At 33.3% G+C, this 19,663-nt stretch overlaps 4 protein-coding genes across 6 annotated transcripts; all 4 read right to left on the bottom strand.

Annotated features, from left to right (window-relative positions):
- Positions 1-242: 242 nt before the first annotated feature.
- LOC104767552 (jacalin-related lectin 32) lies at positions 243-2,307 on the bottom strand. Its single transcript, XM_019240836.2, has 4 exons — positions 2,172-2,307; positions 1,863-2,093; positions 899-1,387; positions 243-671 (listed from the first exon to the last, which is right to left on the bottom strand). Exons 2-4 carry the CDS (start codon positions 2,055-2,057, stop codon positions 420-422), a joined length of 936 nt encoding a protein of 311 aa, XP_019096381.2. The 5' UTR covers positions 2,058-2,093; positions 2,172-2,307; the 3' UTR covers positions 243-419.
- A 1,054-nt stretch (positions 2,308-3,361) lies between these two features.
- Positions 3,362-4,977, bottom strand: LOC104765483 (PYK10-binding protein 1-like). Its single transcript, XM_010489204.3, has 4 exons — positions 4,862-4,977; positions 4,542-4,773; positions 4,017-4,460; positions 3,362-3,792 (listed from the first exon to the last, which is right to left on the bottom strand). The coding sequence occupies exons 2-4, from the start codon at positions 4,740-4,742 to the stop codon at positions 3,541-3,543; spliced, it is 897 nt and encodes a 298-aa protein (XP_010487506.2). The 5' UTR covers positions 4,743-4,773; positions 4,862-4,977; the 3' UTR covers positions 3,362-3,540.
- Positions 4,978-11,598: 6,621 nt separating this feature from the next.
- On the bottom strand, positions 11,599-13,763 carry LOC104765482 (binding partner of ACD11 1-like). 2 transcript variants are annotated; one of them, XM_087500535.1, is made up of 6 exons: positions 13,288-13,760; positions 13,124-13,197; positions 12,726-12,974; positions 12,424-12,543; positions 12,070-12,264; positions 11,599-11,984 (listed from the first exon to the last, which is right to left on the bottom strand). In XM_087500535.1, the coding sequence occupies exons 1-3, from the start codon at positions 13,404-13,406 to the stop codon at positions 12,928-12,930; spliced, it is 240 nt and encodes a 79-aa protein (XP_087356661.1). In that variant the 5' UTR covers positions 13,407-13,760; the 3' UTR covers positions 11,599-11,984; positions 12,070-12,264; positions 12,424-12,543; positions 12,726-12,927. The 2 variants fall into 2 exon arrangements, 1 of the variants encoding a protein (XP_087356661.1); XR_015590508.1 differs by lacking the exon at positions 13,124-13,197 and having other exon boundaries at positions 13,288-13,763.
- Positions 13,764-15,936: 2,173 nt separating this feature from the next.
- LOC104765481 (thiohydroximate-O-sulfate sulfur/sulfate-lyase (nitrile-forming) NSP1) lies at positions 15,937-18,266 on the bottom strand. 2 transcript variants are annotated; one of them, XM_010489201.2, is made up of 4 exons: positions 18,005-18,266; positions 17,589-17,916; positions 17,229-17,501; positions 15,937-17,066 (listed from the first exon to the last, which is right to left on the bottom strand). In XM_010489201.2, the coding sequence occupies exons 1-4, from the start codon at positions 18,091-18,093 to the stop codon at positions 16,113-16,115; spliced, it is 1,644 nt and encodes a 547-aa protein (XP_010487503.2). In that variant the 5' UTR covers positions 18,094-18,266; the 3' UTR covers positions 15,937-16,112. The 2 variants fall into 2 exon arrangements, with proteins under 2 accessions (XP_010487503.2, XP_087356657.1); XM_087500531.1 differs by having other exon boundaries at positions 15,937-17,084; positions 18,005-18,227.
- Positions 18,267-19,663: the final 1,397 nt, after the last annotated feature.

Raw genomic sequence — 19,663 nt, 5'->3', positions numbered from 1 at the left:
GTTTCAAATATATATAATTCATTCATGAAGATCAATGAAAATAATTCTTATAGTTGAGATCGGTTGAATATATTTGAGAAAAGATCATATTTTTCTAAAATCTAAGTGTAGACAGCGTCAAAAATACAATAGTGTATATAATAAAATATAATAATAAGAATAATACTAAATCATTTCATCTAAATCATTTGATGCCTTTGCTGAGTATATAGGTTTTTGTCCTTATGTGCAAGTCATACAAATTGAATCAAACCACCTTTATTAAAGTCAATCACATATAACATCAAGGACATAACAACTTCACAGAAGAGACCATGCTTGAAAACACTTATTATAACATAAACAAACATAACAAGAAAAAGTAGAAAACCCAATCAAGATATCACAAGTGACAAATTTGGTGGGATTTAATGTGATGATCAGTTTGTGATTGGAAGGACATGGACTCCAAACTGATGAAGCAAATCATTGACTTTTCCATGGAACCCGACGATCTTGTAACCTTCCTCTCTGAGCTCGAAGGCTGTACCAGCTTCAATTCCAAAGGGTGTAGACGTTCGCTTATTAGTTTTGAACCTAAGCATATTTATGACTTCGGCTTCACTACCAAAGATTTTATCGTATGTGCCTTCAACCGCGATGATGTATTCACTTGGATAGTCAAGTTGGAACTGCAATTAATTAAAACGAAATAAAACAATTAAATAAGTCATAGTGATCATTATTAAAATAAAGATAATTCAACACTAATATATAGAAATATACAATTTCTCACGATTCAATAACATTTAAACGGTTAAATTGATTACGTCTGAGATAAATAAGTAAAAAAAAACTCATCATTTAGAGGGGATTTGTTAGAGACTTCACAGTGAAAGAAAAAGCAAGCAAGCATTACCTCTTCATATCCAAGTAGAGTATCATTTCCATGTTCATCTCCTACAATATCCTCAGCACCCATGCTGTACACAAACTTTACGGCTGATATACCATCTTGGTCTTGCCCTACATACACTTTCTTAACACCATCGTAAGCACCATCATCCCATGCAGCTCCGCCGTCGCCACCAACTGCCGGTAGTTTCTTGGCTGGTACCAAAGGAGTTGTGGTTGTTGTGAAATACGCTCCAAGAGCATATATGATTTCGCCAGCACGTCCATGGAACCCAACAAGTTTGCCACCATTTTTTCCCTTGAGTACAAACTTCTTGCCACCTTTTTTTTCCTCGAGTACAAACTTGTTCTCGGTATCCAATCCATAAGGTGGTGAGGTTTTTCCCTTGAATGTATTGAAGGTGATAGATGTGATTACGTCAGACTCATAGCCAAATATTTTGTCGTAGGTCACCTTCACTTTTACGATGTAGTCGTCTGCATCCACCTCAAACTGCAACAATAGAAAGATACCTCTCTTGAGTAGGGATATTGTACTTGTATTGAACTTATAAGTCTATATTGTATTAGGCGTAATTTAGTCTAGTCCTGATTTGTTCTCATTTTTAAGAATATTAGGTTTTAATTGGTCTTTGTGGTATTGTAAATCATTCTATACTTTTAACTAAACTATTTTATTTTAAAAAATGGATAGGTTTGACGGGTTTGGTATGGCATGCATCTGATCAATTTGGTCCTAAACATATAGACCGGACCAGACCTATATCCCTAAATAAACATTAGAATCTGATCCGACCCAAATTTAAACACGGCTTAAATGGATTGGTCCGCGAGCTTTTATCACGTCATAACGTACACCCCTAGTATTAAGTGTCAAGTGGTTTGAAGAACACCCAATGCAAATTTATGCAAAATAAAGACAATAACGGATCGATATATCATATATGTAAACATTTTAACATACGTACCGTTTCGATTCCAAGTAGTGACTTCTTTCCATGTTCACCTCCAACAACCTCCTGTGATTCCTTCTCGTACACAACGTTGATAAACGACACACCATCTTGGTTTTGCCCTACATGCACCTTTCTAACACCGTCGTAAACACCATCATCCCATACAGCTCCTCCCTTACCTCCTTGTGCGTCCACCTTTTGAGCCATCTTTTGCTTTCTTTTGGTTAGTCCTTCATATATTACCTGTAATTACGAACACAAAAATTGTTTATAACCAATTTTGCTACAAAAGTATTATCAGATGAGAAAATGAGAATTGACCTGATAAGAGATAGATATAGAGAGTTTGGTGATCCATTTACGAAGAATTGCATGGGTATTTATTGACGTGCTGGAAAATAGGGCAGTAATTAATTAGTAGAAGACAGTCGTATAATCTCATGACTCACGATTCATTAATATATTAAAGTGTTGTTTATATGAAGCAAATGAGTTGAATTTCAGTATGCATGATTTGATAGAAGTACACGTTTCTTAATAAATAATGATAGCCTTCTGTTCTGTTTGAACGAGCACAATGGTTAGTTTTGTGACTTCCATTTTTGGTGTCGTTCTGTTTGAAATCGTAACATAAAAAGGAAAGTGAATCTAACTGCAAACGTATCGGAGTTAAATATTGTTTCGTATAGAATATTGTTTTGTGCTTAAGTATCTCGTTGTCTCCTGCTCGTGATCAATAGCGGTATTTATTCATATTGGGGTTAGAATAATGGATAACAATACCAATTCAATACTATACTTCTTTAAAACTTAAAGTTGACGTGTACGTCGACCCAAAACTCGTTGACGTGAGCTGTGTTTCCAATGCGGCAACGCGTGTTAGTCAAGATCTAGATGATGAAGATTTAGGTATTCTTATAAACACTGGCTAGAGGCAATAATAAAAACGTAAACCCCATTTCTTTACGAAACATGAATTCACAAACAAAAACAAACCATCCCAAGTGGGCAAGTGGTAATTTTATTATTCTATCCCATTATGTTTTTTTTTTGAACAAACTCCCATTATGTAATTTAATTAACTTCTCAAAAGACTTAAGACTATATATCGATGAAAAACTAGAATATAAAGACAAAACTGCGAAGAGAAGAAGCAAAGATGATAAGAAAAGTATATCAAGACATTGCTTTGATTTATCCGGTCTTGATATAATATTGATACTTACTAAATATTTACAAAGATGTTTTTGAGCTGAAAAAAAAACAAAAAGTTGCATTTTTAAGTTTTTTTTATTTACAAAGATGTATCAAAAACAAAAGTTTTGCATTTTAAGAAAAACAAAAAAACAAAAACCTAGCCAATCTAATAATTTGATGTTAAGTTCACATATTACATAATTTTATTTGATGTTTGCCAATCTTACATTTTTGTTTTTGTTTTGTTTTCTTTTTTTTTTTTTTGCAAAAAACCTTCCATTTTTAGATTTACGAATTGGATTACAAACCAACCGAAACAAAACAACATAACATTCACATCACTTGCGCAAATTCAAACAGAAATATCATAGGTAGAACAGCTTATTCAAAAGTCACCGCCGAGACATTAAGAGACTCCAAATGACATTTTTTGAAGACAGAATTAAGAGATCTGATATTTTATTAGATGGAATTCAAAAGAAAGGTGTCATGATCAGTTGGTGATGGGGACGACATGGCCTCCAAATTGATGAAGCACCTCAGTGGCTTTTCCATGGAACCCAACAAACTTGTGGCCTTCCTCTTTGAGTACGAATGGTACGCCAGCATCAAGCCCAAAGGGATTAGATGTTCGCTTATTAGTCTTGAACCTAAGCATGGTAATAACCGCAGAGGTACTTCCAAAGATTTTATCGCAGGTGCCCTCCACCGCCGTGATGTATTCACTTGGATGATCAATATCAAACTACAAGGAGGACAAAAAAATAAATATATATATATATATATATATATATATATATATATAAATGTAGTATTGGCTGATAGAAACCAATCTGACTTTACCACGATAGTGAATATAAGTAAATGGGTTTAAAATAGATTGGCCTGTAGGTAGCATTTTAATGGGTTTAACGCTCTGACCGTTTATTAGTCCATGAACTTCAATATAAAAATGCAATCTATTAGTACCTCTTCGAATCCGAGTAGAGTCATCTTTCCACGTTCAGCTCCAACAACCACTTCAGAACCATTGACATACTCAAACTTAACGGCTGACACACCATCTTGGCCTTGACCTATATACACCTTCTTAACACCATGGTAAGCACCATCGTCCCATGCAGTTCCTTCATCACTACCAAGGGCAGGGAGCTTCTTAGCAGAAGTCAGTGAGGTTGAAGTAGTCAACGGGGAAAAATAAGCCCCAAGAGAATGAAGATTATCTCCGGCAAACCCATGAAAGCCAATGATCTTCTTGTCTTGAACTTGGAGAGTGAATTGAGTACCATCATCGTATCCAATGGCATCAGAAGTTTTCTTGTTGGATTTGAACTTAAGCCCTTGAATAAGGCCTTCAGGGTTATACCAACCTTCTACAGAAACCAAGTACTCCTCTGGATGGTTGATCACAAACTGTAGAGAGCAAGATCAAAAATGTTAATAACCTAAAAAAAAAAAAAAAAAATGACAATGGGAAGGAAAAGGTATAGAAACCGGATCAGCTGGGATAACACGGCCTTTGATACCGCGAAGAGGAGCTTCTTCAGTTTTTCCGTTCTTGACATAGTTGAACTGAACGTATTGAATGCCGAGTCCACCTGCTCCGACCTGAATCTTGGTGACGGCATCATGTCCGGATCCATCGTCCCATTGGTTGCCTCCTTTCCCTCCTTGTGCTTCCACTTTTTGAGCCATCTTTTTTGCTTTTTATTAATATTACGAGTTACTGCAAAAACAAATTGTTAACTTCAACTATTAGCTAAAATTTACAAAATTATATTATCACAAGAGATAGAGAGTAAAAGAGAGCTGACCTTCAAAGAGAGAATAGACGGTGATTAAGTGATCTATTCAAGTGAATTATAGTGTCAATTTATTGACCTCTTCGAATAAGCCAACATAATTGACCAATAAATAATTTAAATATTACTCCTCAAGATATTTATTCATCTCTTAGATCCGCAAATAAGCTTATTCATTAATTACTACAATTCTAAATAATATTAGAGGAAGGTATTTTGATTTGGGATTTTAAGAGAATTTTAATAACTTTAAAATTTATGTAAAATATGTTGTTATTCAATTAAGACTTTCTAAAACTCTTTTAAAATTTGGTGTTATTAGTTATGGATTTATAAAAAGTAATCTAAAATCTTGATAAATCTATTGTTATTGGATTAAGAGTTTTACAAAGTCATTAAAAGTTTTATGTTATTCAAATAAAACAAAAAAAATCTTGGATTGTTAATGAATTCAAATATTATGTTATTGGTTTAAGATTTTATATCATTTTCTTCATAAAAAGAGTCATGAAAACTCTCTCATCAAATAGAGAGATTTATGAATCATAGTCCATGACTTTTTGGGAGGCAGAGAAGAAGAACCGAAGACGTCGCAAACCAAACTCATATACCCAGGAAAAAAATAGTGGCTAGGTTCCGGCTTTTGCTCCGACCCAAACCTGTCGTGTCGTTGTTACCCTACAAGCCTCCTCCTCCTTCTTCTTCGTTGATTACTCCGGCGATAGAGTCAGTACCTTCGCAGCCAGCACATGAATTGTGATAGACAAAGAGCAAACATGTACTTATGATTGTGAATTGTGAATGTGAATTGTTAAAGAAGATATATTTTACTAGTTATCTTTGCAGAGAGCAAACGTATGTGAACAGAGAGCACTAAAAATACAAATCAAAACAAAAACTTGAGTTATTCAATGTCAAGAGGCGTTGAATAAAGATGATTTTATAGAAGATGAGATAAGCAAGAGATTTTTTTTTCTTTCACATAAGCGTTGAATCAAAAGAATATTGTGCAATATTTTTTGAGAAAGATTTTACAAGATTTTACGAGTGATTTTACAAGATTAGGAAAAACAAATCAGCAAGATTTTAAACAACTTTCTAAACAATCACTTAGAATCCTCAATTTTATACTTTCCATGATTTTATTAGAAGTCATTAAAATTCTCTTAAAATCTCAAACAAATACCTCTCCCTTAATCTATAGTTTCGTGATCCACGAGGAATATTTAAAATACTTTTTATCAAAAACTTATAAAAATATTATTACACTTAAATATTTTTAACCAATTCCAGTGTTCAAAAAAGCGTTCCAGGTGTTCGTCTTCACTCCGTTTAGGTGCTAGACGCTATAGCATCGTCTAAACGACCGCTTTGACCGCTTAAAATTGTAGTATCATCATTTTAGTGTATTTTTGTTTGGGCAAAAATAATCGATTCGTTTACAGACTAAGGAAACAGGAAATAGATGTTGAATAATCGCTTTTATTGATCAAAATATCAAGCTCAAATACAAGAGTTTAAAGCACAACAAGTCAATTTAAGAACCCTAGCAATGCTTTGGAATTGAGTCGTGTGACTGTGTTTTTGGTCTCTTGTTTCACTCTCGATTTCGTGTCCGGCTTGCGTTGATCTCGCTTTCTTTTTATAGAGAAGTTTTTTTACCCTAATCCTCATGGGATTTGGACTATAGTCACCGCCTCTCCGTGGGATAAAGTCGTTTTGAATATTCTCCTCAAGAGATAAACTCGAATATTCTCTTAACGATATTGGCAACCATATCCCGTTGTGGCCCATTTACTCAATGTTCACCGTTTTGGCCCATGTTGACTCAATGTTCACCGTTACGGCCGGTATTGACTGAATATTCTAGAGAATACATAATTCTCTATTATTTATAGAATATATCATAATTATAATAAAATTTATCTATTATAATTTACATGATTAAAATTATGTCCAACAATTTTTTAAATTTAATTGCACAAATTTAAAATTTATACAGTTTATTTCTATAAACATAATTATAAATATTTAATATGTTATTTAAAATGAATTGAAATAATATTTTTATCTATTGTTTTGTTTTTTGATTTATTTTTTTTTATTATTCTTATACATATTTTGTATAAATATGTATATATAATATCCGATATATATTAATTTCTAGTGTAAACGCCTAAACTGAATAGATTCCGATTAGGCGTTTTAGGCGCTAGGTGTTAGATTACTGTCTATTCTTGAATATTGACCGATTCATATTCTTATAAATTTTCAAATAATTTATTTTTATATATTGTTACGCAGGGTTTTATTTTGAGAAAAGACGAACAACTATATCATGGGTCCAGGAAATATAACTGTGTATTTTAAATAGTAATGAATACGTTAATACTTTAGTTTAAATTATGGCATATAGGATTAGCATCAGACATCATATATTATAAAATTGACAGAGAGAGTATTAACCAATTGTTACAAATAAAAAGAAAAAGGAGGTATCAATTATATTATTAAAAAAAATCACTATATCAATTATATTATGCTCAAATAATTAATAGGAAAGGGTTCAAGTTGCAATTTTATAGGTTTGAATCGTGGAACTAATGACCTTTAATAGGAGTGTAATTGGTTGACGATTGGTAATTATTGTATGAATATTGAACATGAATCTGAAACGCAGACAACTAGATTAAGATCCGTGCTAGAGCATGGGTTGAAATTTATTTTATTTATATTGTAATTTTTTGTAAAATATAATTTATGTGATTATTTTAAAAGTTTTTTTTGGATAAAATATTCTGTAATAAAATCATATGCTAAAAACGATGACTTGAAAAAGATACTTATTTTGTAAGTTTTATATTGTTAATGATTCTAGATAAGTACCCGTGCTATAAAACTAGTTAAATTTTATTTTATACAAAATTTTGTATATCTTTTATTTTAAAATAAAATTTTAATATGTTGTATTAGTTTATGTACGTGAAGTTATTTCAACAATGTATATTCTACCTCATGACTTGAATGTCATTATAAGACATAATTTTGTGAATTTGGTTTTTAAAAAGCGAGTTATTATATTATGAATAATTTAATATATTGTTATACTTTTTGTTTTAATATACTTGTTTTTTTTTAATTCTTTCATATTATAGTGACATATTATTGACATTGCTATAACAAACCAATTTAGAGTGTTTATAGTTTCTAACTTTAATATCAAGTTTCAATATTTTAAAAATATTTCAAAATAAATTATTTAAAGTTTATTATATTATATAAAATTATAAAATTCAACAAAAAGTATGAAACTGAATTTAAATATTCAAATTTTGACCGTTACTCAGTAAAACTTTTTATTTCAATAGATGTTATTTTTAAAAAATAATATTAATAAAAATTGAATATTTTATAGATTGAATCATTTATATTTGTTTTTAAAAATTCAACTTATGGTATATCCGGAAATAAAACTATTTTTTAATTATAATAAATAATATGAGGATTTATTTGTTTCACAAAATAGACTCATATATAAAAATGAGAGGTGAAATATAATAATAATTAACAAATTAATATGTTAAGTTAAACATCAAAAGATTTTATTTGATGAATAATTTAATAAAGAAAATTAATATGGTAAGTTAGATGATATCAAATGATTTTTTAAAATATTTTCTTTAAGATTTTTGGAAATAATAAATCCAAACTATACAAATAATATAAAACTTAATCTATAACCTATTTGTAACCAATTTATTAAAATTATATAGTCTACAAAACAATGTTATGTACTTCCGTTTTATTATATAGAGATATGATGGAGCTCATTCTTACATCATTGATCACCACTTTAAAGGCTTTTTTGGTGTTCAGTCGTTTTATTTGTTTTGCTTCTAGTCGTGTTAATGGGCCATAATCATGGGCTTTACAACTCTATTACGTTGGTCGGTATCGTATTAGATTATGTTAGGGTTTTCTTTTTGATTTCTTATTTAAAGAGTCGTGAGTCTCTTCTGTAAGGGGATAATCGATTATTGAATAGACGTTGTTTTAAGAGAATTTTGTGTAAAGTCTAAAGTCTAAAAAGGAGAATTTCAACTCTAAGAGCTTGTGTTTAAGCCCTGCAAGGAAAACTTGCAAAACTAAGTCGATATCGTTCCCGATTTCGGCCTTATCCTTATTGCTTCTTTGTCAAGTTACAACGTTCTAAACAAAATTCGTTCGTGGCTCCGAGTTCTCCTAGAGATCTAGCGTTCTCGTCCGTCAATTAAACTTCCGTTCTCTATCACAATACCAATATAAATCATTGAATAGAGCCAAATAGTAGTTATATAAATATAATACAATTTTTGTATCCTGCAATATAGTAACAAGAACCGGATCATATGGATCTAGCCATCTCTAGTTCTCTACTGTAAGCAATATTGAAATTCTAATTGAACACAAGAGGTATACTCCGTAAAGTATACTCCGTAAAGTATACTCCGTAAACCCCTTTTTTTGGGTTCAATATCATAGTTAGTTTTAGAAAAACTAGGATAGTACCCGCGCTACGCCGCGGGATTTTTCATATTTTGTTTTTATTTTTATTATTTTTGGATAATTTTATATGTGTTTTTGATTAAAAATATATTATTAATATAGTTTTTGACAATGTTCATTGGTAATATTTTTGGTTTTAGGGTTTTGTTATTATGTGTTGCTAGTTTTATTATTGTAATAAAATTGTAGATTAAAATCAATTTTTTCTTGTATTACGATGTATTGGAGGACCATTATTATTGTTAGTTGTTTTGTTTTATTTAATCAATTTTGGCGTTTGATATTTAATATTTTTATCAACACTGTGGAGATTTTTAAGAATTTTTGCTTTTCAAAAAAATTGTTTGATTGTGTTATATTAACTCTACTTCATGTAAGAGATTAGTTAATTAATTATTTTTTCTCGCTTCGGAAAAATTAACTTATATGACTCGAATTTGTGTTCAAAATTGTCCAACCATTCTTTTATTTCGGATATGAAACTTTACTGAATGTTTTTAATCAAAAAATAAATTCATCAAAACATTTTTTCTGTCATTGATATCTTCTTTTTGGTGTTTATGATTGGGCTTTTGATATGATGGTGAGATCTGGTTCACCTTATGTAAAAGTAAAACCCATTCTGTTTATATATACTCAAAAAAAACTTAAAAAACTAATCTTATATAGTTTAAAATCATGCTTTGTTACACATGCTTTATTCTAAAAAAGCAAGAGGATTAGTGATCAAAATCATTTTTTACATGCTTTCATTGGGATCATGGGATGGAAGTCCAACAGTAAATCAAAACAAACTTACAAAAAAATAGATAATCACAAAATCAGTTCCCATAGTGATATGTTAACCAAATTTTAATATATTCAATAAAATACTTATACTAATTATTTATTTAATTTCTTGTATTGGTCAACTATTTATTAATTTCATAATTTGTAGATATTTCATATTTATAAATGTTTACTTGTGTAAAGCTAAATATAATAGCTTAATAATATAAAATTCTCTCAGATATCACTAATTATTTTTTGTAATAAAAATATGTCAGTGTTTAAGAACACGTATTTGTATACTATATGGATCAAAATAGAATTAAGTTATAACTATATGTTTCTTTAAACCTCTTTGACTTCATTAAATTTTAATAGAAATATCATATGTGAATTTTTATAAATTTGATAATAATAAACATTAGTATAACTTACTTACACACTAATTTGTTAGTAATTAAAGCTATTAAAAAATTAAAGTAAAATGTTGATTATGTTTTATGCACATAATCATATTGTATGCATAAATTTATGAAAATAAATTTAATTTAAAAATTCGATAAAAAACATAATGTGCCTTGCCCGTTCTTCGCGTTAAAAAAATGTAGTGTGCCTACTCCTTTTCTCTGGACTTTGGATTGGGACGATCTTAGTTTTAAAAATAGTTTGGCAGAACCACTATGTAAGACTTACACATTCTAAATTTAAACAAAAAAATAATTATGATACAGCCTTCGTTTTTTTTTTGTATTTTATTTAAACAATCGTAAGTCACATGGACAAACAACATATTATTACTTTTGTCGAACGAACCAATAAATACCAAAGGAATTAACAAACCAAGATAACAAATTGTCAAACTCAAGTTAACTAAATTTGTCACACTGCTCACCACAAATTAAACAACGAGACTGACGTTATACCTTCTACTCTTCCTCAGATTCAGAAGAATCTGATGAGTTAAAACTGCTAGGTTCTAGCTAATTCGGTACTATTTTTTCAGTTTTTTCCTTCTGAACAGCAGCAATCAAGTCTTTCTTCTCCTTCTTTGGAACTTGGATGTCCAAATTTTGTTTCGTATCACTGTTACCTAACAAACAAATTAAAAACAGAACATGGTGTTGAGTCAATGTAAGGGTTAGTCAATTTTTACGCCTTACAAGGCACATGCCACCACTAATTAGATGTGATGTTGCCTCTATGACGACTTTGTCTTTGGCTACTTACTGCATCTTTGGCGTACATTGCTTTATTATCCTCAGGCTCAATTAGTCCTTTAGATATGAATATGTTGATTTTTACAGTTTTTCGTCCATCGTGGTTAATGGTTTCTTTTACGGCTAGTGGATATTCCTTAAGATAAATATTTCTCAATGTTGAAGTCTTGATATAGTTCCTGCAATTTCATACGTTCCATTTTTTGTTTTAAAGGCAAATTTTGAGAAGAAGCAGATTGATCATCTTAATTATTTGCATGGGTTTTCGGAGAACTGTTCTACTTTACAGAATAGTGGTATTTCCAGGGAAATAATGGACACAAACCAGTATTACCCTCCCTCCGAATTCCAACAGTGAGGAGTTCAATTCTCACAGGTCAACTGTGAGCAGCCTTTCGATCAAGTTCAGCATGTGAAAGTAGATCTGGTATCAAATCCGAGAAGAATACACAAACACTTCCTCTGCTTCATATGAGTCATACACATCAAATCAGGCACAATCTGTCGAGAGCTTACAAGGTCAAACTGTTGATGATCGGTACTTTGTTGTCCTTCAAGATCTTAAAGGTCTGAACCACTCTAATTCCTAGCTCCTTTGCCAATGGCTGCAAAAAGCACAAATTTTTGCTCTCAATATTTATGTGTTAACATAAGAATAAAGACACATTAATAGCAAAAGGAAGAACAAACCTTGTTGTCTTGGTTGCAGTCAAGCTTAAGAAACACCATATCCTGGTACATCTCATATAGCTCTTTGTATTTGGGAGCAGTCACTTTGCAAGGACCACACCTGCAGAGAGCCCAATGAGCTTACAATCCTTCAATAAAAGGACGAACCTGAGGTAACGTGACACGAGGTTGATGAATCCACTCTTCTCATTCGCACTGAAACAAAAAGGAAACAAATCATAGTCTAAACGATGAAGATCCAGAATCGACAACACAAAACCTCATCTCAGTAAGTCCATCAACGGCGGATTTGAGCTGCGGGAGATACATAGAACAAAAAGAACAAAGATTCATCTTAAGAAAATGAGTAAGTACCTTGTTGACCACAACTTTGGTGATCCTCAGGAACTCCGATCCAGCTTCAGAACAGACTTGGAGAAGGAAAAGGATAAACCGAGTAACGAAGATGTGGTCCTAACCGCCTCCCAAAACAATCTGGAGCAAAAAAAGACATTAAACTTAAAAATATATGAGTTAAATGTCTATGGAAACACACTTGCGTTACAATCCAACTCTTTGGTCAATGAAAGGTGACCACTAAATAGAGAACACTCAGTTCCTTGAAAACAGAATGTGACACACCAAATCGAATAAAAATTGTGTTCTCTACACATTACCTTCGGTCGGTCATTCTGACAGCTTCAAGTCCGCTAAAGATTTTGTCAGTGAGACCAATCCTCTGCTCTAATTGGGAAACTCTAGCCATCACCGCAGCTGATACACCGTGGGATTCGTCAAAGGTTTTACCTTTGCTTAAAGCGTCTTTGCCTAGCACGAATCCTGTGGCAAGCATTGTTTTCACCACTTCTTGAGCTTTAATCACTGCTTCTCCAGCGTTGAACTCGCCTCGATGAGCATAAGGCTACCTGATTGAAGAACGAATGAGCTTTAGAAATGAGACGAAACATGAAACCAGTGAGTGTAAGATTCTACTATCTAATAAAACACAGAAAGATCAAAACTGAGAGATGTGTAAAAGAGAGAAAAAAGTGAATAAAATCGAAACAATTTATACTGAGTAAAACAGCAGTTTCTTGAGAATAAGAATCCCTGAACATCACATAAGCAGTGCAAGCTTGCTCACCCGACCTAGTCTCGGTAACAACATAGCAGATTTAATCTTGTAAATCCAGAATATGCACAAAATACCAATTTTGTCTGGAACTAAAGTTTGTTTACCTGACAATATCAACATATTCGATTGTACCAGAGAAAGAAAAGAAATCAATAAGATCTTTCTCAGAAACAGATGGAGATAACCCAGTCACTTCAACACCATATTCAATTTGATGATCCATCTTCACCTAACAGCTGAAAAAAAAAAATTAAAGAAACCCTAAAATATCTCAACTTAACCTAATTAGACAGATTCATCACTTCTAGACGAAATCGAAACTCATAAATATAAGGAATATACACTTCCCGATCTCTATATCATACTAATATAGTTTTACATGGTTCTGAAATTTCAAACGAAACTTGAGCAAGAACGGATTGCAAATTGTATCAAGAACACCAAAATCGTTGATTCACACATCGTATTACTACATAGTGGTGGCGAGTTCTTGAGACACGGTGAAGCGAGAATTGAGAAATCAGATTCCGGGTTGTTGAGATTTTGGGACCTTTAAGCAAAATTATAGATTATCTATATTAATTGTTATAATTCGATTGGTTAGCTATTTTTACCGATGTGTCATCTTCTGTTTCGATACAAAAGCTGAGGTGTCAGTAATTTTTACTGATGTGTCATCTTCTGTTTTAATATAAAAACTGAGGTGTCAGTAGCCAGCGGTGAAAAATAAGGAACTTTTATTGTATCGATTCTTAAGAAATATTACGAAGCCTTCTTAATTCGAAATTACTTTTTGTGACATCCATAATTTGCATGATCTTAAGCACTTTCAATACGTTTTAACTTTTATTACGTTCAAACGTTTTGACTTTTGAGTAAAATAGATAGTTTTCATTTGTACCATTCACGTGTCCAAATGTACATTTTCCCTTATGATTATGTGAAAAAAACAATCATAAGTTCCTTCCACTGGTATAACATGTTCATTTGGATAATGTAGCACAAACTGAAAAATATGAAAGAAAAAAAAAACACAGAGCATTGAAAAAAAAGAGAGAATAGTGAAATATCTGATTGAGAGAAATTCAGAACCAATGGGGGAAATAAAATACTAATAGTAATCTATATTATCCATCCAAATCAAAATCTCATATCTCATTGAAAACATATATATTGAATTATTGATAGAGAAATTTCTTATTTATGCCATGTACAGTAACAACTTTTTTGAGAAATGACACTTTTATTTATTCCTTCTCCAGCCTGCCACAAGAGCAAAATAAAAATACAATTTTACCCTTCTAAGTTTATTATTATTTTTAAGTACTTCTTTTTTCTCTCCAAAATCAGGATCTTCATCTCTCTCCACAATCTCTTATCTTTTCATGAAACCTTCATCTTGTCTGCAACCCATCGTCCTTTCACATTCCAAGCAAATCTTCCCATTTGTTTCTTCTACGACATCATCTTTGGACTAGACACGGTAAGAGACATGTTGATTTTCTCTGTGTGAGGACATTAATTTCAGATATGCTTACCTTTTTGTTGTTTATTACTCAGATCTGTAGATCAGCTGTTGGATCCCAACAAAAGAGTTGAAATCCAAGAAATCATAATTGTAAGTCAAACTAGCTATTACTTGATGGACCAGATTCAGATCTTGTCTACCGCATTTGGCTATCAGTAGACTTCGCTGGTCGTCCGTTGGTCGGTGGAACAATTTTGTATGTGCATGGAAGGGTGGACATGTTTTAAGCTATTGACGAACAAGAGTTGACAACCAAGCAGATCTGGTCCACTAAAGAGACCGACAAACATAAATGTGGTGGACAAAAACTGGTCGAGCGTTGAATCTGGTCCACCGAAAGCACAATAAGATCGGTCTCTTCGTCAACAAACCTAAAGGGTGGAGAAAATAGTTTTATATTATTGATGGACAAATATCGTCAACCAAGTAGATATGGTCCACTAAGAGAGCGAAAGACAAAATTAGCGTGGACATAAAAGCAACTGTCCGGAGATTGAATCTGGTCCACCAAAGACACAACGACTTCAGTACATGCGTCGTTGACTTATAGAATAGAGAAGTTGGTAATAATGGACAAGTATAGTCCAACCAAGCGGATTTGGTCCATTTCAGAGGTCGAAGGACAAATTTGGGATGGACTAAATTTGACTAGGTGTTGGATTTGGTCCACTGGAAGTTTGGTACATGTGTGTTTTGTATTGTAAAAATTGGCTCATGTTTTAAAACGTCCCTCACTTATCAATTTTTTTAATTATCCTTCATTTTAATAAAAGGGTAAAAATGTATTTTCTATTTGTAGCATACAGTTAGAAAATGACATTTTCGATAAAAAAATAATAAAAATGGCATTTGTGATAACTTTAGTTTTGAAAGTGGCATTTATCATGAAATTCCCTTATTGATACATATCTAACCAAATATTTAAGAAATTATAAAGAATGTGGGCCCCAATTTTTATGATGTGAGCCTCTCGACACGATCAACTTTTTCTACAAACGGATGGGTCGGTCCAACTTATTCTTTTGATTTGTTTCTATGAACCGGCAAATGTTTAACGTCGATTTATCTACCATTTCAAAATTTTCAGCACATTTTTAATGGTATTTAGTTTTTTAACAGAAAAAAAGTTTTCAGCACAATCAGCGTTATTCATTTTGAATTTGGATTTATTTTTTTATTTCACGATTTTTTTGAAGAAAATAAACAATTTATTGGATAAAACATGTAACATGAAACAAACATTTCTTATTAGAAAACATATGAAACAAACATATATATAAAAGGAAACGGACAAGCTGAAAAAGGATCGTATGGTACCGGTCTCGACCCTTATTTATTGCACAACACACAAAAACACACACACACACAATCACAAACGAACATCATCAAACAGCGGTTTAATTAAGCATGATGAGATTCAATTCCGAAAAAGAAGAGATCATCAAACCGGTCATTGGTTGGAGCTTTCCCAGCATGCATCACAAGTCCTTTCTTACCACGAATGGTTCCAAATGTGGAGGCTGTCCATCCTCTGCTACTAGGAGTCTCCTCCTCTTCACAAAACTTATCCACCCTCTCCCACTTTAACGTCTCTGTGTTCAGCGCAAAAGTCCCATCGGCCAATTGACCTGGACCAACGTGACCTTGTGGGTCCATCGCAACCTCACCTCCAAACAACAGAATGTGTTTCCCAACCGCCGCACTAGCGAATACACTCCTTACGGAAGGCTTCTCACCAAATGTTTCCACTTGAGTCCACTTGTCTTTTACAGGATCATAGTAATGAACATCATCTAATTCACATCCGTTGAATCCATACACAACCCATACCTTCCCTTGCAACACTTCGAGCCCTGCTCCTCCTCTAATGCTAAAGTTATCTCCTGGAGTCGAACACTGCACCCACTTCTTATCAGCGATGTTGTAAGCGTCTAGTGTCTTGATCCGCTCCGTGGCACTCACTCCACCGAAAACGTAAACGTTGTTCTTATCGGCTGCCATCGAGTGGAAACTTCGAGGAGTGGGACCTCTTTCCACCGGAGTTACCAATTTCCACTCGTTCTTGGTCGTGTCAAATGAGTAGAAACCGTTATATCTCCGTGAAGCGTCTCGGCCTCCGAAGACATAGAGGGTTGATCCTACTGCAACCATGCGAACACCTAAACAAGAGAGGTGAGGAACGTCTCCCGTGGCTGGACAAATGGACCAAGTATGGGTCTTGAGGTCAAAGACGTAAAGGTGTTTGTCGATGGGCTGATTTGGTGTGAACTCCCCACCAAAGGCGTAAATCTTGTTACCTACTTGTGCTATGCCATGCGAGCATCTTAGGCCTGGACCTTCTCCTTTTTGCTCCACCTTAGAATTAATCAATATCTAATATTTGTTAATTATTAATTAGAATGGGATTCTGATTATTGAACTAGCTCCCATAATGGTGAGATAAAATTAATGAAAATATAAATGTAAAACAGTCATGAAAAAAACCAATTTTTTTTTGTTGGCCTAAGAGATTACTACCTTTGTCCACTTTCCACTCAATTTCGGAGTGCACGACAAAGAAACATAAGCCCCGAGGGCGTATAAGAAGTCGTTGGTCGAACGTCCGTGAAACCCAACGACTTTTCCACCGTGAAGCACAAACTTTGTCCCCGGTCTGCTTTCGATAGGCTGAGAGGTTTTGCCTTTAAATGTCTTGAATGAAAGAAATGTGATCATTTCTGTGGGCATATCATTAACTATCTGACGGTAACCTTCCACATAGACGATGTAGTCATCAACATCAATCTCAAACTGCAAAGAAAAAACAAACAATCTCAATGCGGGTCTAATCAACAAAAGACCCTCTTGACCAGTCACAACCTTAGATAAATTTAGTACCTCATCAACTCCTAGCAAAGTCTTCTTTCCATGTTCATCTCCAACAACCACTTTAGAACCATTGACATACTCAAACTTGATGAATGCTATACCAGTTTGGGCCTTCCCTACATATACTTTTCTAACATCTTGGTGAGCACCATCATCCCATACATCTCCCATCTCACCACCTTGTGCTTCTAGCTTTTTGATAGCTGGAGTCAACGGAGTTAAGTGAGCACCAAGAGAATGAAGACTGTCTCCGACAAAGTCAACGATCTTCTTGATTTCTGCTTCCACCTTGTGTGCCATCTCTTTTGATTGCAATTTAGTCTTACGAAATGTTAACCTGTAATGATGAACATAATTAACAAGATGCTATACGAACTACGATCATATGATATAGAGAGAGGAAGGGAGATGATGAGAGAGCTGACCTGAGACTGAGAGTAAAGTAATTAAATGATTGGTGATGTGATCCAGTTTGGGATTTTGCATGGGTATTTATTGCCACATGGACGAACATGCTGAAATATTTTTCGAAATATACTATTCTCTCGTGACCCGCGAGTGATTAAATGAATTACGAAACTTTTTTCACGATACAGTACACATGTTATGCCAACTCACGTATGTTTTTTTTTTTCTACTCGTCTTACTAATTAACAGATTGTATGTAACAAATTGATATACATGTACAAAGAATAGATTTGTAGTCATGTTTAAGTTTAACAACAAATTTAGGTCTAATATTAAATGCCTGAATATTTTTTTTTATAGAAATAAATAAACTTCGACAAACTCAATATTTTTGGTACAGAAAGTAACTGATTCCATTTTATTAATAAAATTCAATTTAAACGACGATTAGCTATATATTCCAAATGTCTTTTTTTGTTAAAATATATATTCCAAATGGTACTCGTTTATTTTACTTTTGTATGCAAATGCGTCATATCGACAAACTCAATATTTTTGGTACAAAAAGTAACTGATTCCACCTTCTATGTTTATTAATAAAATTCAATCAAAACTACGATTAGCTATATATTCCCAATGTCTTTTTATTGTTAAAATATATATTCCAAATATATTCCAAATGGTACCCGTTTATTTTATTTTGGTATGCAAATGCATCATATGGACAAATTCAATATTTTTGGTACAGAAAGTAACTGATTCCACCTTCTATGTTTATTAATAAAATTCTTTTTTTTGAATGAATGTAAAATTATATTCATCAAAAAAACTGCGATTTACAACAAATGTAACGAAGCTGATAAAATAGAGGGTTCATATATGAGAAACTACATCATGTTCTGGTTGAGAACCAGAGCGAAAGGATATCCGCATATTGTGGTTGTCCTGAATTCAATAAGAGGAAGAGCCTATTCCTGATGGTCTTTTCAATGTGATTCCCAAGTCGAGTTGCGGGTCTAGGGTTTTCACCATGCTTGCGGTTATTTCTCTCCAACCATATTGTATGGACTGTTGCCTGAAGTGTGTATCATAAAAACAGCAAAAGGATCCGATCGAGTGTGGGGACTGAGATTAGCGCCGTGAGTTCCTCCCAGTCCGATGTTGCGTGGAATCCAAGGAAACCAGAAGATAACTTACACCAAATTTGCTGAGAGTATGGGCATTGGAAAAAGAGATGGTTTTTTGTTTCCAGTGGGTTATTGCATAATGGGCAAGATGAATCGATAGTCCAGTTCCACTTCAACATTTGGTCACCTGTTGAGAGTCTATTGAGCATGGTGAACCATGTTATAAAAGCAAATTTTTGGAGTGGCCTGGGAGAACCACACCCCCTAGACCAGGTACACTCCAGTTTCGCAGAACGCAACTGTTGCCAAGTATCACGGGTTAAAAATCTCGGCTTAAACCCTGTTTTCCCTTTCCAAAGGTGAAGATCCTCTGTGTGCGGCTTCTGTTTTGCCTTGACGAGTGTAATTTCTGCTTCAACCAGGTTCAAAGTTTCCACTCGGCGTCTTCTACTTCTATGAGTTAGCATTACTGACTCCACTATCGCGTTATTAGTTATCCCTAGGTCAATACAACCCCTATGGCCTAGCAGATCAGATAGTGACCCCAAG

Source organism: Camelina sativa, chromosome 19 (assembly GCF_030686135.1).
Source record: "Camelina sativa cultivar CO46 ecotype springtype chromosome 19, ASM3068613v1".
Taxonomy (NCBI): domain Eukaryota; kingdom Viridiplantae; phylum Streptophyta; class Magnoliopsida; order Brassicales; family Brassicaceae; genus Camelina; species Camelina sativa.
The sequence above is the reverse complement of the archived record's forward strand: the minus strand, read 5'-3'. Positions and strand labels throughout refer to the sequence as shown.

What these genes read in the sequence shown, in the direction of transcription:
- LOC104765483 (XM_010489204.3), bottom strand. Translation starts at nt 4,742, where the DNA reads ATGGCTCAAAAAGTGGAAGCACAAGGAGGGAAAGGAGGCAACCAATGG. An exon ending in GTGTTATCCCAGCTGATCCG is followed by an intron (nt 4,461 to 4,541) that starts GTTTCTATACCT and finishes TGCTCTCTACAG; the next exon opens with TTTGTGATCAACCATCCAGA. An exon ending in CTCTACTCGGATTCGAAGAG is followed by an intron (nt 3,793 to 4,016) that starts GTACTAATAGAT and finishes TCCTCCTTGTAG; the next exon opens with TTTGATATTGATCATCCAAG.
- LOC104767552 (XM_019240836.2), bottom strand. Translation starts at nt 2,057, where the DNA reads ATGGCTCAAAAGGTGGACGCACAAGGAGGTAAGGGAGGAGCTGTATGG. An exon ending in CACTACTTGGAATCGAAACG is followed by an intron (nt 1,388 to 1,862) that starts GTACGTATGTTA and finishes CTATTGTTGCAG; the next exon opens with TTTGAGGTGGATGCAGACGA. An exon ending in CTCTACTTGGATATGAAGAG is followed by an intron (nt 672 to 898) that starts GTAATGCTTGCT and finishes AATTAATTGCAG; the next exon opens with TTCCAACTTGACTATCCAAG.
- LOC104765481 (XM_087500531.1), bottom strand. Translation starts at nt 18,093, where the DNA reads ATGTTCGTCCATGTGGCAATAAATACCCATGCAAAATCCCAAACTGGA. An exon ending in TACTTTACTCTCAGTCTCAG is followed by an intron (nt 17,917 to 18,004) that starts GTCAGCTCTCTC and finishes TCATCATTACAG; the next exon opens with GTTAACATTTCGTAAGACTA. An exon ending in TGAGTGGAAAGTGGACAAAG is followed by an intron (nt 17,085 to 17,228) that starts GTAGTAATCTCT and finishes AACAAATATTAG; the next exon opens with ATATTGATTAATTCTAAGGT.
- LOC104765482 (XM_087500535.1), bottom strand. Translation starts at nt 13,406, where the DNA reads ATGGATCATCAAATTGAATATGGTGTTGAAGTGACTGGGTTATCTCCA. An exon ending in GAATATGTTGATATTGTCAG is followed by an intron (nt 13,198 to 13,287) that starts GTAAACAAACTT and finishes TACCGAGACTAG; the next exon opens with GTCGGGTGAGCAAGCTTGCA. An exon ending in AGAAACTGCTGTTTTACTCA is followed by an intron (nt 12,975 to 13,123) that starts GTATAAATTGTT and finishes TTCTTCAATCAG; the next exon opens with GTAGCCTTATGCTCATCGAG.